Source organism: Lepisosteus oculatus, chromosome 2 (assembly GCF_040954835.1).
Source record: "Lepisosteus oculatus isolate fLepOcu1 chromosome 2, fLepOcu1.hap2, whole genome shotgun sequence".
Lineage (NCBI taxonomy): Eukaryota > Metazoa > Chordata > Actinopteri > Semionotiformes > Lepisosteidae > Lepisosteus > Lepisosteus oculatus.
Window position 1 is genome coordinate 66,648,823 of NC_090697.1, and position 15,857 is coordinate 66,664,679.

The following is a 15,857-nucleotide window of genomic DNA, read 5'->3' on the forward strand; positions in this document are numbered from 1 at the left end:
AGAACAAACTCATGGTCATCACGACATAAAAACCTAGGTTCTTCAGTGGAATAAAATAACTCATAAAAAGTGATGGGTTTCTCCTTTACCTCAAACCAAAACCAACTGTACAGTTAAAATCCTTTAAAATTGCTGTAGAAGTATTTTCTTATATTGACACATAGCATGTGATAACAAACATTTCCCCGAAAATAGTAATGACCAAGCAGTTCTTGGGTGAGATCGGATTACAGCACTGACGAGTGCCAGAGGCAGTGTTACAGTAGTTCACGCCTTGCAGCCGCAGGTCTAAATTGAAAATCCGGTACAGATGCTCTTTTCTCATTTGTTTGTTCATTGTGTTACTCCGTTGTGGCTGTCTGGTGGAGGTGTTAAAAATTGAAAGCGAGAAAGATGCACTATGAAACTGGATTTCTGCTGGTAAGGTCATTTAATTAATATCGATACAACCATTGCTATCTCTACTATTGATCACTGTATGTCGAGGCACATGAGAGGTATCCTTTTGAATACTTTCGTGTCCATGGCATTGTTTTTACAAAATAACAGCTTGGGTCTGTTTTAGGCATACTGTACATAACTGTAATTACTCTGGGCTTTTAAAACCTGACCTTTCCAAAGTTCTGTGAATTCTAAAATATTTATCACTTGATAATTGTGACTTTTTTATGTAGTGGGATTAATCGAGTGGGGGCTGTACTTCAGGTGTGGATGAAGTCGGTCCTATTATTTAATTGATTGATGAAGGTTCTTTGGGATTTCTGTAACACAGAGCGACACATACTGTAGATGTGAAGAAATTATTTCAATACTTATTATACCGGATTCTAAACTGTTACATAACAGTTACCATCGCCTATTTTATATAAAATTCATTTGACTTAATAAACCAGTCCTGATCATTTTAGTTAAAGAATAACAATAGATAAAAACACGGTATGCACTGACTGTTGCGAGCTCAGTTTTAAGGCGAGTTAAGTTTCGATTTCCCGACGGATGCTTTAGAAAAGATGCGCGGGCATGTTTCGTCACTAGAGAGTTTTCCGGAGAAACTGAATGGAGACAAATGACCACTCTTGACTGGACATTGTGATAATGAAGTTGTCTCATTCATTCCTAAAAATTGTAACTCCAATACTGATTCACCTTGCTGCCATTTACACACACAAAAAAAAAAAAAACAATAACTTTGAGATTGGTGCAGAGGTACCTCAATAGAGATTAATATTTTGCATCTCAGTCATATTTTTGTATCCCTATGTTCGGCAGTCTTGAAATTTACAGAAAAAAGAAAACTTTCAATTTCCCATTCGAAATTTCGTTTCTGCTTGTTTTGTACGAGATACACGCTCGCTTGTAAACCTGTCAGACAACTTCTACGTTTTAAACCGACGCACGGAAGTTTACAGAAACTGGACACGTGAACATGAAATATTAGGGATCTGTGCGTGAAATATGTCTTCCGTGTTAAAATAATAATTGATTTAGGTAGTCAGAAACCTGCTGAATCTGAGGAGCGAGAAACTGGTAATGTGGTAACTTTTCATGACCTACCCAATCAGATTCTCAAGATCTGTTCCAATTACACACGATTCCTTTATAAGATACACTTCCCGAAAAACCCAATTCCAGAAATCCGTGTGAATACATCTCATACACCTCTGTTTCATAGATCATGGCTGTCATGTCTAGAAGCTGGGCATGCGTCATTATCTGAATAAACTATACAGATTGAATTTACCTTTGAAGAGTAAGCTTATACTTCAGACATGAAAACTTTCAGTCTTATACTGTATAGCTGGAAAGTAAATTAATGATGTATAAAAACATGAGGGACTGACAGTGAAAAGACACTTTCTAATTTTTCTCTCAGTTTTAATTCATTCATAAATAAATTATACAAATACTCAGTAAGTAGGTGCATTCAATTGTACATATACCACTACTAATCACTGCTAATCATTCATTTATCCGTTTTCTAAACCACTTTACCCAGTACAGTACAGATCTGTGGGGGAAGCCAGACCCTACTCCAGCAGGCAATGGGTGCAAGGCAGGATACACCCTAGATAGGATGCCATTCCATCACAGGCCAGCCAGACACAAACATGCACACTCACACCAGGGCCAACTTTCCCAGAAGCCAGTTACTCTACCAGTATGTCTTTGGACTGGGGGAGGAAACCAGAGCACCCAGAAGAAACCAAAACGGACTGGGGGAGAACATGCAAACTCCACGCAGATAGCGCCCCAGGAATTACTATTAATTACTATCAACCACATTGAAATTTGAAATTCAGTGTTAGGAACCTAATCATGAATGAGTGGACTGTTAAAAAGTGTTTTTGTTAATGTTGAAAGATAAATCTTGAAATCAGGGTAAACTTTACTGACTTCAGGGAGTGTTTTTCAGCTCTGCTCCATCCTGGTATCTGTGCTGGGATCCTCATCATTCCACACTTTCCCCTTCCTGGCTACTTGCTCCAGGGAAGCAGAAGAGAAGTCTTGCACAGATCAGGGGGAGATGGTGAGTGAGGAAAGCACATGGAAGATTTGTTGTGAGAAATTCCAAATACATACTGCACACAGAAAAACAATCTGGTATGCCTTCAGTTAACAGAGTATGTTACAGGAGAGTCCAGCCCTGGTCCAGTTGAGTCACAGACCTGGAAGCCAAAATCTGGAAGCATGTTAACTTCTCCCTTCAAAGGAACAAGTAAAAGGTTTATTCCATGCTGAAAAGAGAAGAAAGAAAACACAACATTTCAGCTGTGGAGCCTTCTAACACCTGAAGTAGGCTCCATAGCCAAAACATTGTGTTTTCTTTCTTCTCTTTTCAGTATGGAATAAACCTATTACTTTTTATTTTGCAGCCTACGCATGCATTGAATTAGTAATCATGGACTGGAAAATAAAATGAATCAATTAAGTTTCTACAAATTTATAGGAGGATTGTGCATCATCGCCATCTTCAAGGTATTTTTGTGAATAGTTTCACACAGAGGCATGTAGAAAAAAAAAGTGACATTTACAATGTGACCTAAAATATCAAGTTTATCTTAAGGTTTGCTAGTGCAAACAGTTTTATAAGCCAACATACTGATTTATAATATCACGACCAAACTGACAAAGGATGACCAACCTACTGACAACCTGAACCTTGTTCACATTATTTCATTCAGGTCCCATAAAATTCTGCTGGACTAGTAACTACTATTACTAGTGGCTTAGGACTGGTTAACCAGGACACAAATGTCTCAACCCATTTTTTAGTTATCTAGTTATGTACGTTTACTGGTGAGTTCTGAGTGTCCCTGATTGGGGTATCTCTCTTTACCTTAGCTGGCAAATGATGACAATACCTTGGAATTAAAGCCTGGGCCAGAGATGGAGAATCCAATGGAGCTCGTGATCAATAGGAATGGGAAGCTCTCTGTCAACCAGGAGGCCTTACAGGTGCTGTCCGAGATTGATAGGCCAGTAGTGGTTGTTGCGGTGGCTGGGCCAGCCCGAACTGGAAAGTCCTACCTACTGAACCGACTAGCTGGCAGGAAGAAAGGTAAGGGACCATTAGATGTTAGGTTTCCATTGGGTGGATGTGTGGCACCTTTCCCACCAGCTAACTAAAGACCAGTGTTTGTGTGACAGTCTGTGATCATTGGAAGTGGGCTCAGGCAATAATTTGGCTTCCATGGTATAACATGGGTCAAAATTCTTACTGAGTTTGAAGTGAATTTTACTCTTAAGAGGCTAAGGCTAATGTGGACACAGTGCATGGGAATTTGATTTGAGGGGTATTCAGAAAGCATTCGTCAAAGTTTGATGTGGCCAAATCTCAGGGGCTAGGCAGGCCTGGGTCCACTCCAGGCTTAGACAACTCAGGTACTGCATCCAAGGAAAATAAGTTGCGTTGTAACATTTCAATAAGAAATTCAAAAGCAATGCCCACAAATGGTAACAGGAGCTTTGCATTACAGACGATGCTGTGTCCTGGGATGGGATGTTTTGTAAGAGCATGGGTGTTTATCCTGAACTCATGATCAAATTGAAACACAGGATGTGCGACGTACTGTAGCCTGCCTACGAATTACACCTACTTTAAGTGGCTTACTGTGTCTTGCCTGCATCAGTGCCACCCAGGGGTAGCTATTTAAAAAAAAAAATAGAGATCTCAATGGACGTTTTTAATAAATAAAGCAGACTTTAGTTGAGAGACTCGTTTCCTTCTAATCCTCTCTATTCATCTGCAGGTTTTGACTTCACCCCTATCTCAACTTCACTCTACCTGACTGCTCACTCTGCTTCTCTCCTGCTCCCGCCTCCTCTCCACTTCTGTCCTTTGTTCTCCCATGATTTATTAGCTGCTGACTTTCCTCTCTTTCTCGCACCTGCAGAAGGCTCCACAGCCGAAACATTGTGTTTCTTTTCTTCTCTTTTCAGCATGGAATAAACCTTTACTTGTTCCTTTGGAGCCTACGCATGCTGACGCCGCTCCCTACTTGTAATATCTCTTTATCTGTATGTGGTATGTTTCATAGAGAAGCATTAGTGGGTTGAAACATTAGAAATTTGTATAGGTATGGGAAAAAACAAGTATACTGTAGGTCACAGTTCATCATCAATATAGGTAATATGATGGAGGGATTGACCTTCCCTATGAAGCTGTAAATCAGGATTAAAAATGGAGCACAGTCAATGAAGCCTGATATATGTAAAATACTATGCAATTAGAGTGAATCCTTCTAGCTTCATCCTGATGTTGTTAGAAGAAAAAAAAACTTTTGAAAAAGTCTATTCATGTTAGATTGCTACCAGCTGGTACACTCCTTCCTGAAGCATTTGGATAGCAACAGTGTGGTCATGAAGGGTACAATAGGTTCTAGGACAGTGAACATGACTCTAGCTGTGTATAATTTGTACTGCGTTCATGTGCCATTATGAGATTCCATCCTTGTCCGAAGTTAGCTGTCTTGCTGTGTTTGTCTGACTCTGTTGTCCATCCTGGTTGTCTACTATAGTTGCATCTCCCATCTGTAATGGGAGTCATGCTGGCTGAGAGACTGTCACTTCCATTAAAAAGCATGTTTGCTGCTCTAATGTCTTTCTGCACTGAAGTCTTCTGCGGAGAGTGATGGTGATGTTATTCCTTGAGTCTTCGTTTTCTGCAAGAACCCTGCTGGTACCTGCTTTTTTGAAAAAGCTCAGATTTTTTTGCCCTTTCTGACCTAGGTTTTCAGTTAGGTTCTACTGTTCAGTCTCACACTAAAGGAATTTGGATGTGGTGTTTGAGACATCCCACAAACCCCGATCACGAACTGGTCCTGCTGGACACAGAGGGCTTTGGAGACCCAGAGAAGGTGGGTTTTCATGTTTTCATCAGAAATAACAAAAGCACAGTTGGGTATGTGTTTCCAACAGCAGTTCTATCCACCTAAGTCAAAGCAGGCAAGCAAATGATCAACAACTCTGGATCTACAGAGCTATTGAAGCAAGAGCATGAGGTGTTGCCAAGGAATTCAATTGCTTAAATATTTTTTTTAATATGAAACTGAAACCTTTGTTATGTGATGCAAAAAATATTTTCCTGATCAATATATTTAAAAGTGGGGTCAGTATATAGTAATGACTGTGGCTCTGGACCCCCTTACCTGTGCCCTTGAGCAAAGTGCATTGCTCTCAGTTACTCCAGTATACCCAGCTGATTAAAGGATCCTGGCAGCTGAATAAACCTGTGATCCTGTTGTGTGCTTATGCTGAAGATAACACCGCTTCTTATAGGATGGTTCCTCTCTTGCAGGGAGATGACGACAATGATCATTCGATCTTTACACTAGGCATTCTTCTCAGTAGTATGTTTGTCTACAACAGCGTGGGAAATATTGACCAGAACTCATTAAAAGATCTACAGTATCCTTGAGTTCATTGTGAGGTACATGATTTAACAGCGGTGTTCAAGTGATGTGTAAGTGATCTGTTCAGGGCTCCTTATTTATTGATTCTTATTATAACTTATACGTTTAGCTGTGTCAGCATGCGTAGGCTATAAAGGATCAAGTAATAGGTTTATTCCATGCTGAAAAAAGGGAAGAAAGGAAACACAACGTTTCGGGTGTGGAGCCTGAAGAAATCACTCTTTAGAAAATATTCTGCAGTCTGACCCTCATCAGAAATTCCAATGTTTTCACAGATTTTGTAAAAGATAAAAAATGAAATCATCCGAACTCTAAGGTTGATTGTGAAGCCAAAGAGAAATGTATGTTTCTTAACACATCTCCCAGCTTTGTTACTAAGCTTGCTCAGTGGATTCAAAAAGACACCCAAACCAATGGCAGCAGCACGAGTGACTTTATAACCTTCTTTCCCGAGTTTGTGTGGATCCTCAGAGACCTAACCTTGGATCTGGTGATTTATGGCAAGCCAGTCACTGCAGACCAGTACCTGGAGCACGTTTTAAGGTTAAAAAAATGTGAGTTTCCATTGCCTAAGGCAATGTTACTGTTTATTTTTTCTTGAGTACCTGTATTTCAGTTTCAATGTGTCATACAACCACCTCAGGAGAGAAGCAAGCCACAGTTCCTCTATCACAAAGCTTAGTCGTATCTTTACTACATCTTTCTGGATTCTTAGCTTCAGTATACCACACTGTATCTCATTCAGTCTCTGGATTGAAAATTGAAATGTACAGCAAGTTCTTGAAAGGAACTGGTAGTCAGGACAGTTCTAGGTTTTAGTTGGCGGATCAGTCAATTTAATTTGCCAGAGAGCTAATCCTGGATTGAAGGCAGAAAATTATTTTCCAAGTTGTCCAAGCAACCAATGAATTCTCATTCTTAAGTATTTATTGGGGGAGAAGAAGTCAGAAAAATTTACATTTTCTTCTGTTTTTCTTAAAACTCACAAGTAGCAAGCTCAATGTAAAATTGCTCAGTGTTATACATTTTTTCTACTTTTTTCTATTTCAGACACTAATGAGAAAGCTAAAAAGTTCAATGACCTACGAAGATGCATTCGTGAATACTTCCCTTCCCGGAACTGCTTTGGACTTGTCACTCCGACAATGGCATCCAATCTGAAGAGACTGGAGGAGCTGCAGGATCACGAGATGGATCCGCTGTTCGTTAAACAGTTTGCAGATTTCTCAAGTTATGTTTATAACACAGCAAAAGCAAAAGATGTGGACGGCACGTATAATGTGACTGGCCGAGGTGAGGTTACACGAAGGCTGCAGAGTGGTCCAATTGCTGTCATCATGATCATTTTCTCTGATCCTGTATATTGTGATTTTGAAATTTTACAAACGGGTGGGGTAATAACTGTTCCTATTTTCCTAAGGAAAAGATTATTCACAGAAAATTATTGCAAGTTTTTAAAAATATATATAATCCTTTTCCCTGCTTATCTTGTCAGTTGTGTCCAGTGTCATACAAAAAGTTTAAAATAAACTTTAGAGACAGGCTTGCATTTGAAGTCTTTTATAGGGCTGGACAATTTAATTTCACTTATATTTACACTGCTGACAGTACATGGAAGAGTAGTTTCGGTTGAATGGTATTGCAGTTATTGTAATTCTTTTTAATCTTAAAATGTAGTGTAACAAGTAAGTTTGTCCTGGTCTGGAAATTCTGTGTAATGCAGTTTTCCTTTGCTTTGACATACCATATCACATTCAGATCTTGAGAAGTATACGTTCTTGGCATCTTGGGTAATGTAGTCTTTCCTTGAATTCACAGTGCTGGGCAATTTAGTGGACACATATGTGCAGGCCCTGAACCATGGTCAGCGCCTGTGCGTGGAGAGTGCTGTGGAGAGGCTGGCTGATATTGAGAACTCTGCGGCTGTGGAGAAAGCTGTGACATATTACACCAGCCACATGAACAGCTCCCCTGTAACCAGCCTGGAGGAGCTGTTTAAACAGAACACTGAGCACTTCAACAAGTCCCTTGAGATCTTCCTGAAGCACTCCATGATGGACAGAAACCACACCTACTACCTGAAACTTTTTGTATGTGATTGAAGCTGTCCTCTTGTAGTAGAAGATAGAAAATTGTCTGTCCGTTCTGGTTAGAGGGGCATTCAGGCCTTCATTTTAGGATTTAGATTGAGATTCAGGCCTAAATCTGGGTGTTATAAATTAATTTTAAGATTTTGTATAATTATTAAATGAACTGACTAAAACAGCAATGGTCTCGTCATACAACAAAAACAACCGCTGCTTAGACAAAAAATACTGAGCTGATTCATAAGAAACCAAAACTGATTATTGTTTTAAAATAACATTCCCAACACCGAATTACCAATTTGAATTCCAGATGTTGTATTTAAAACACAATTATCCTGATTGGACTGAAAATAAGGTTGGCTAAATTCAGGGACATGGGCCTTGTTTATTTACTGCCATATTGTGATATCTAAAAGACCTTGAATTAATTAGACTGTCTATATTGTACTTGAGAATGATAATGAAAAATACAGGAATTAGCTTCCTGTATGTTAAAATATATAACTATGAATTCAATATGATCTATTATTAAGCATAATGTGTATATACAGTATAGCTATGCGTAAATATATGTGAATAACTTAACACTTTATATCCATTATTTTTTTAATTAATCTTTAAAACACCCTATCCACTGTACTTGTGTCATTTATGCTGTCCTAAAATATTTTACTTAAATGATCAGAAATAACACTTGAATTCTTTCTTCGATTGTAAAAGAGTCAAATGCAGACTGTAGCTGGCTTTTTTCTATTTTCTGTTTGTGTTGGATTGGAAACTATCCTATTACCATATGCAGAGTGCCTTGACACCTGTAGCCATTTGTCTTTTTCACTTTCAGAGAGCCTTGAAAGAAAAGTATGAAGATTTACGCCATAATATTGAGACTGAGTCAGAAAAAAGGTGCACATCAGTGCTGAAGGAATTAGAAAGCATTGTGAAAGAACGCCTTACTTCTGGATACTATATCAAACCAGGGGGATATGGAGACTTCACAGCAGACGTAGAAGATACTGTAAAGAAATACAATGCAAGGGTGGAGGGAGAAGTCCTGGTATGGTATTTTACATTTCTGTGTCAACATCAATAAGAAAACTAACAGATGTACAAGAGAAAACTCTTGTGTCTCTTTCATTGTGAGCACAGGAGAATTTTATAAAGAGATTTAAGTTCTAGAAAATTTCATCAAAGATACTGGTGTTGTGAACTCAGGGGAGTAAAATGTTTGAGTGAGGAGCTGAAACAACGACTGTTGACTGCAAAGGCATAAGTACTGTAAAGGTTTAATCCAGAAAATAAAAAGGGGGAAACACATAATTTTGTTAAGCCTTTGCCAGGTGTCCAAAAAGGCTTAAATGAATTAGGCTTAACAACCAAAACTGAAACGTTGGTTACAATTGGAACACAAAACATTCTAAGAATCATTTAAAAACTGAAGCCTACCTAGAGATATACTTAGACTTTCGTTAAGGATCTCTCTTGATTTGAAACTTAAACCATTACCTAAAGTAACACACTCTGGATTAAGCTGAAGGTCTTTCTCTCATCATAGAGAAAACAGAATTCTGAAAATGACAAAAATGTCTCTCTCCCGTTGTCCCTTCATAGACCATAGGGACTGTTTTTCTCTTTTGTCTAGGCAAGCAAAGTTCTGGACATATTCTTGCAGCAGATTAATTCTTACTCTAAGAACATACAGAGAGCAGATACTTTGTTACAACAGGCAGAGGTGAAAGGTAAGAAAGAAGCATTTTTTACATTGTAATATTTTACAACCTTAACATTTGATGTCAAGCAGTGGAACTAATTGTTCATTAAGCTTATTTGCTGCTTAGTTGGCCTCTCTGGTTTTCCATATGATGTGGATCAGCCCAAGAAATGGCCCAGAGATGGTTTCAGTGGGCTGCCGGAAACAAAATGTGAGCTAAAGTTAAAAGACCTGTTTTTATACAAATTAAGATTCAAATTTCTGTTTTATCTCTTAGAGACCTGAGGGAAAGTGAAAAAGGAGCCAACTTTCCCTGTATTACAAACATTTCTGTGACATATAGTTTTGAAACTATAGCTCTCGAGACAGAAACAATTGAAGCTTTTATACATTTTATTCTTTGTGAACTAGACACTGGATTTTAGAAGCTAGCATGTAGGTATTAAGTATCTCTTGGTGCTTTTTTCAGAATTTCACTTTTCGCAGCTCAGTTCAGAATGTTTTGTTAATGTCAAAATCTGTCATGTTTTTCCTGTCAATCACTTTCTGCACTTCTCCATCCTTAAATGTGTAAGTATGGTGTAGGCTTACAGAGACATTGATTAGATTGATACATCTGTATATTTCAAAATCATATCTCCTGCTTAGTTCTGCATTACAACTGAAGTTCCACACCTAACAAGTCACTTGGCAGTGATATTTCTGGGTGAGAATTGTCTTGTGTGTATTCTCTTGCCCTTCCTTCAACCCCTGACAAGAGCGCCTTAAAGAGCAGCAGGAAGAATCAAAGGAAAAGGCGAGGAGAGAAAGAGAGGTGGAAGAGAAGGAGAAAATGAAGCAGAAGGAGGAGGCCATTCGAATGCTGGAGGAGAAAAATGAAGAAATCACTCAGGGGATGACTAAGAGAGCTCAAGACATCATTAACAGGAAGAAGCAAGAACAGGAGGACTATGAGAAAGAAGGGAGTAAAAAAGACTGGGAACGGATGAAATGGGAAATAGAAAACTATGAACATCATCAGGAGGAGCAAAGGAAATCTTATTTTGAAACATTTAAGAAGCTTTTGCAGTGGGTCTTCAGTTGGTTTTACTGAAGCAAGTTAGAGAGTTCAGGACAGCAGTGGGATAGTGGGTTTTTGAAGATGGTCGTATTTAATTGAAGTGTAATGTCATTTTAACTTGCCACCTTTGCTTTCAAAATATTCTGTTCACTGTGGCGATGCAATGTAGAAAAATGAAAACAAAATCCTTGTTGCTCAATTACGTTTTTTTTCCCTTTGATCATCTATTTTTTGTGGTGAATTTGATCTGATGGAATACAGTATGTCCATTTATTATTTCTCACGTACCAGTGGTAAATCTGCTGCTCAGATCTCCTTCTTTCTTCTTTAGTTTTCAAAGGTTTACAAGTTGTTCATGTGCTAATGCAAAATCAGCCTCACACAAAGATGTACTTTTGTTTTTTCGCAGTGCCTGTAAACCCAGTTTAAAGTGCAAATGGGAAAGGGGTTCAGTACTTCACATGTATTCCTTTGTTCAATGAAGGTTTTAAAACATTCATGTTTCTTTGATATTTTTAAGGGGTAGATGGACATAACTTATTTTACTGCATTTTTTCAATCACAATAAGTATCTGCATCTTTATATCCATGATGGATTTCACTTTTTCCTGTCTGAAAGTGTTGCATGTAGTCAATGCCAGACTCCCAGTGTGCTGAGTTACAAAGCATTTCTACTGTACCTTCCTGTTAACCTGCATGTTAAGACACACTTCATTAGCAACTCACTTTTAAGCTATTTATCTTTTCTCACCTACTCAGATTGAAAATTTAATTGATTTATTTTTGAAATGTATTTATTTAATTTTGGGATTATAATGAATCAGCAATGATGAGTGCCACAATGCAACTACCAAGTAAGATAAGATCACTTTATTGACCAAATACAATTTCTTGCATTAGGAATTTGTCTTTTCAATTCAATTCAAGGTGATTTATTACCATGACCGATGGGTACAATCAGTATTGCCAATGTCTTTTCACATAGCCCAACTTGCTCTCCATGAGACACGCAGACAGGGAGAGAAGCTTGGGGTCAGAGCGCAGGGTCAGCCATTTATACGCCACCCCTGGAGCAGTTGGGGTTCAGGGCCTTGCTCAGGGGCCCAATGGAGTAGGATTCTCCTGCAGGCTGTAGGATACAAACCGTCCGCCTTCCAGCCACAGGCACAGATCCTTAGCCCTGAGCCACCGCACCGCACCAAGTAAATAGTAATGTGTACAACCTCCAAAAAGTCAGACACTGAGACATCATTTAAAATATCTAGTTGAGTTTAAAAAGAGAAAAAAGTATAGAGGTTGTGAGGAGACCACATTTCTCATTTGCTCACAGTGACTAGTGAGCAGAAAGAGACAATTTTACGTCTCAATTCACGAGATCAGCGTTTTCAGGTCTGCTAGCGATAACAGGGCGACCATACAGTGCGGTCACAAAGTTCCTGATTTTACACTTAATTAAAAATGTGTAAAAAAAATTGTGATTTGCGATTTCGATTTCAATTAATTTAATACTCAAGGTTTATTGCTTGGTCTGAGAAATTGGGACTGTATATCCTCTCTAAGGGGAATATAAGGAATTTCAAAGTGCTCATATGCTGTCTATGGATTGGGAGAACTCTACAAAATGGCACACATTTCAGGGTGGAAGGCATAACACCAGACACCACACCAGTGAAGTTTTTATCTGTTAAAGTTTGTCTCGAATGATATCATCTCAATATTTTGTTATATTTGATCTAACATGAACTCGTCATCGACTTGCCAATTACGAACCTTTCTGTAAAACACCGGGATGAAACAAAAGACTAAGGCTATTCATTTCAATTGCAGAACAACAGACGTTGTATTACATAGACACTGTTAAAGTACCGTATATTACATCTCCCCACAATATAGAAATAAGCAGGACAAAAACACCAAATACAAAATGAACCAGAAAAAGCAGGATCAGATTTCAGCATGGAATAAACCTTTACTTATTCCATAACAGTTGTATACTATATCCAATCTGTTACTAAACCGCCTTAGTCCAAATCTGAAAACATTTCATATTTATAGTCCAGACAATATTTTCCTATCCTGCCAAGGAACAGGCACAAGGCAGGATATACCCTGGATAGGATGTCAGTCCATTTCAGGGCACACATACTGTAGACACCAGGTTCAGAAGCCAATCAACCTACCACAGTCTTTGGACTGTGAGGAAACCAGACCGACACGCAAACATGGGCGTACACACAACCTCCACACAAATAGCACCCCAGGAATTGAACCCCGCGTGCCAACTCCTCAAGGCTGCAATGATAACCACTGTCCCACCCTGCTACTTAACAATTAGAGTTACTGAATGAATTTTAAAAAATGTGGTCAACAGAATTATATGTTAAAATCGACTGTACAGTATTTGCCGTTTTCGGGAAATAATCCAGACTCTCAAAAAAGCGTTGATTACGAGATAGTACATTCTCGTGTACTTTACTGTACAGTATGTGATAATCACGCGGTAGCACACATGCAATAATTATCTAGAATTATCATTAATTGACTTTCAGTTTCAGTTTTTTTCCAGTTTTACGGTGGAATCGACTGCGTTCCATATATATTTTTTTGTATTCACATTAGGTATAAATGGCAACATTTCGTTATAACTAAACCCCGGGCGAAAATAAGTCCGTCCATACTCTGCGTGTCACGAACACGAACCCCACAGTTCCTGCTGAGCTACCTGTAGTACAGTATGTACTGTAGGTGCGGTGTTGTACCGGGGTAAAGTTAGCTCGAAGTTCGAAAACGATTTTGGCACGCCTGTAGCGCTTTCACGAAACCTCTTAGAGTTGCGAGAATGCTTGTTTTGTGTATAAAATACATTGTGGATGCTTTCTCAGCCTTTACTTTTTCGGTTTTATGACATTTTTTTGACCAAGCACGAATATTCTTTTGTCCATATCTTCGCAATGGAAGCACAGAATGCCGTCAAACCAAATGTATTTTAAAGACCACGACTTGTGGATATTTCCACAGCCTTTACATCAAACTATCAGTGAGCTAATTATCTTTTTTTAAACCTCCGGTTTTTCATCGATGCGTAATTACGCACGAACTGGAACCTGGGGGACCGCTGTGTGCACACGTTCACAACACGAGAAATACTGTTCAATACGGCTTCGTGCGAAAAACCCGTATATGACCATAGGAAGCAGAACAGCGCAGTCTCCCATTACCCAGACTGTAAGCACGGGAATAAAGCTTTGTTTGATTTCTGAAACCCTTCCTTTACATCCTGTTTTCATTCAGGTAAGGGTCAACTATATTCACAATACTGCTGACAGCAGGAAGATTAAAATATTCTTTACTCAGCAGCTTATTAAAAACAGCTCCCATGATGTTCAAACCGATTTGTTACACAGAACACTGACACAGCTTTGCATTCTGAATCTCTTTTTCTCATGCTTTTATTTAATATGGCACAATGCACTGGGATAGGGGTATTCTGTTCACAAACCAATAGCATTTAAACCACAGCACCCACAATGCTGCAAGTGTTTTGAACACTTAGCAGGTCCTCTGACTTTTCCCAGCTTTGTTTTGGGTTGTGGAACCTTTCTTTATATTTTTTAGGATTTTCTGAAGATAACACTACAGGTAATACACTGGGATAGGTGGGTCATCTTCATGGCTCAATAGCATTTCAAATACAGCACCCACACTGCTGAAACCAAGTGTTTTACACACCAGACAGGCCCCCTAACTTTATATAACCTTGCTGTGGCTGTGGCCCCTTTCTTTAATTTTTTATGATTTTCTGAAGATAACACTACAGGTAATACACTGGGATAGGTGGGTCGTCTTCATGGCTAAATAGCATTTCAAATACAGCACCCACACTGCTGAAACCAAGTGTTTTACACACCAGACAGGCCCCCTAACTTTATATAACCTTGCTGTGGCTGTGGCCCCTTTCTTTAATTTTTTAGGATTTTTTGAAGATAACACTACAGGTAATACACTGGGATAGGTGGGTAGTCTTCATGGCTCAATAGCATTTCAAATACAACAACCACACTGCTGAAACCAAGTGTTTTACACACCACACAGGTCCCCTAACCTTATACAACCTTTCTGTGGTTGTGGCCCCTTTATTTATTTTTTTAATAAGAATTTTAAATATTTTCAATATGGCACCATTAGACAGGCGGTACATGGGGATTGGGGGGTGCTATTCATGAGTCAATAGCTCTTCAAGCACAACAGCCACAGTGCTGCAACCAGGTGTTTTACACCAGACATTTCACCTAACCTTATACAACCTTGCTTTGAGTTGTGGAACATTTCTTTATTTTTTAATGTTTTTTTTGACTGTAATCAAGTGATGTGCTCACTAGGCAGGCCTCCTGACCTTTCACAGTCATGCTTTGTTGTGTGCAACTTTAATGATCTTTTTAGGATTTTTTGAACATGGCAACTTCCACCGAGATGGGTGGGGGGTGTGGGGGTGCTCTTCAATAGCTTTTTCATCTATACACACAAACGGATGTAACCAAGACACTCAGAACCTGTCACGCAGGGGCTGACTGCTGAGGATAGGGATCCAATGCGGTGCCCTTGGTAGGGTTGGCACGAGACACAGGCGTAGTCGGAGTAAACAGGCAGGGGCCCGAGTCCGGGAAGGCGTAGTACAGGCGTAGGCGTAGTCGAGGGACTGGCAGGGGTCGGAGTCCGGGAAGGCGTAGAAGTTGCGTCGGTAGGCAGAGGCGTAAACGAAGAGACAGGCTGGGGTCAGGATCCGCGAAAGCATAAAACGGGCGAAGGTACAAAATCGAGTGGCTAAAGCGGTTGTCGGAAAAGCGGGGTCGTGGTCCAGGGGAGAAGTCATAGTAAGGCAAAGGCGTAGTTAGTAGGTAAGCTCCGGGAGAGAATCTCAATCGTGAGCAATGACCGGGGGCAGATGAGGGTTTAAGTAGAGGACTGATTGACATGTGCACGTTTGGTATGGGGAGAGCTCGAGGGAATGCGGGAGCGCTTGCCTGCGTGAGGGAGATTCATGACAGAACCAACAGAATCAACCTGAACTCATAGAAAAACAAGAATGCCCC

The 15,857-nt window shown here is 39.5% G+C and overlaps 1 protein-coding gene across 2 annotated transcripts; it reads left to right on the forward strand.

The window, feature by feature from the left end:
- Positions 1–258: 258 nt before the first annotated feature.
- LOC102686393 (guanylate-binding protein 1-like) lies at positions 259–11,264 on the forward strand. Of its 2 annotated transcripts, none has more exons than XM_015341777.2 (11): positions 259–420; positions 2,414–2,527; positions 3,343–3,559; positions 5,230–5,357; positions 5,798–5,907; positions 6,279–6,466; positions 6,963–7,205; positions 7,731–8,002; positions 8,841–9,053; positions 9,639–9,735; positions 9,985–10,456. In XM_015341777.2, the coding sequence occupies exons 1-11, from the start codon at positions 394–396 to the stop codon at positions 9,990–9,992; spliced, it is 1,617 nt and encodes a 538-aa protein (XP_015197263.2). In that variant the 5' UTR covers positions 259–393; the 3' UTR covers positions 9,993–10,456. The 2 variants fall into 2 exon arrangements, with proteins under 2 accessions (XP_015197263.2, XP_015197259.2); XM_015341773.2 differs by lacking the exon at positions 9,985–10,456 and adding an exon at positions 10,466–11,264 and having other exon boundaries at positions 260–420.
- Positions 11,265–15,857: the final 4,593 nt, after the last annotated feature.

Excerpts from the sequence above, each read along its gene's own strand:
- LOC102686393 (XM_015341773.2), top strand. The coding sequence starts at position 394 with ATGCACTATGAAACTGGATTTCTGCTG. Across the intron at positions 3,560-5,229 it reads ACTAGCTGGCAGGAAGAAAG|GTTTTCAGTTAGGTTCTACT; the intron begins GTAAGGGACCAT and ends TTTCTGACCTAG. Across the intron at positions 9,054-9,638 it reads GGGTGGAGGGAGAAGTCCTG|GCAAGCAAAGTTCTGGACAT; the intron begins GTATGGTATTTT and ends TCTTTTGTCTAG.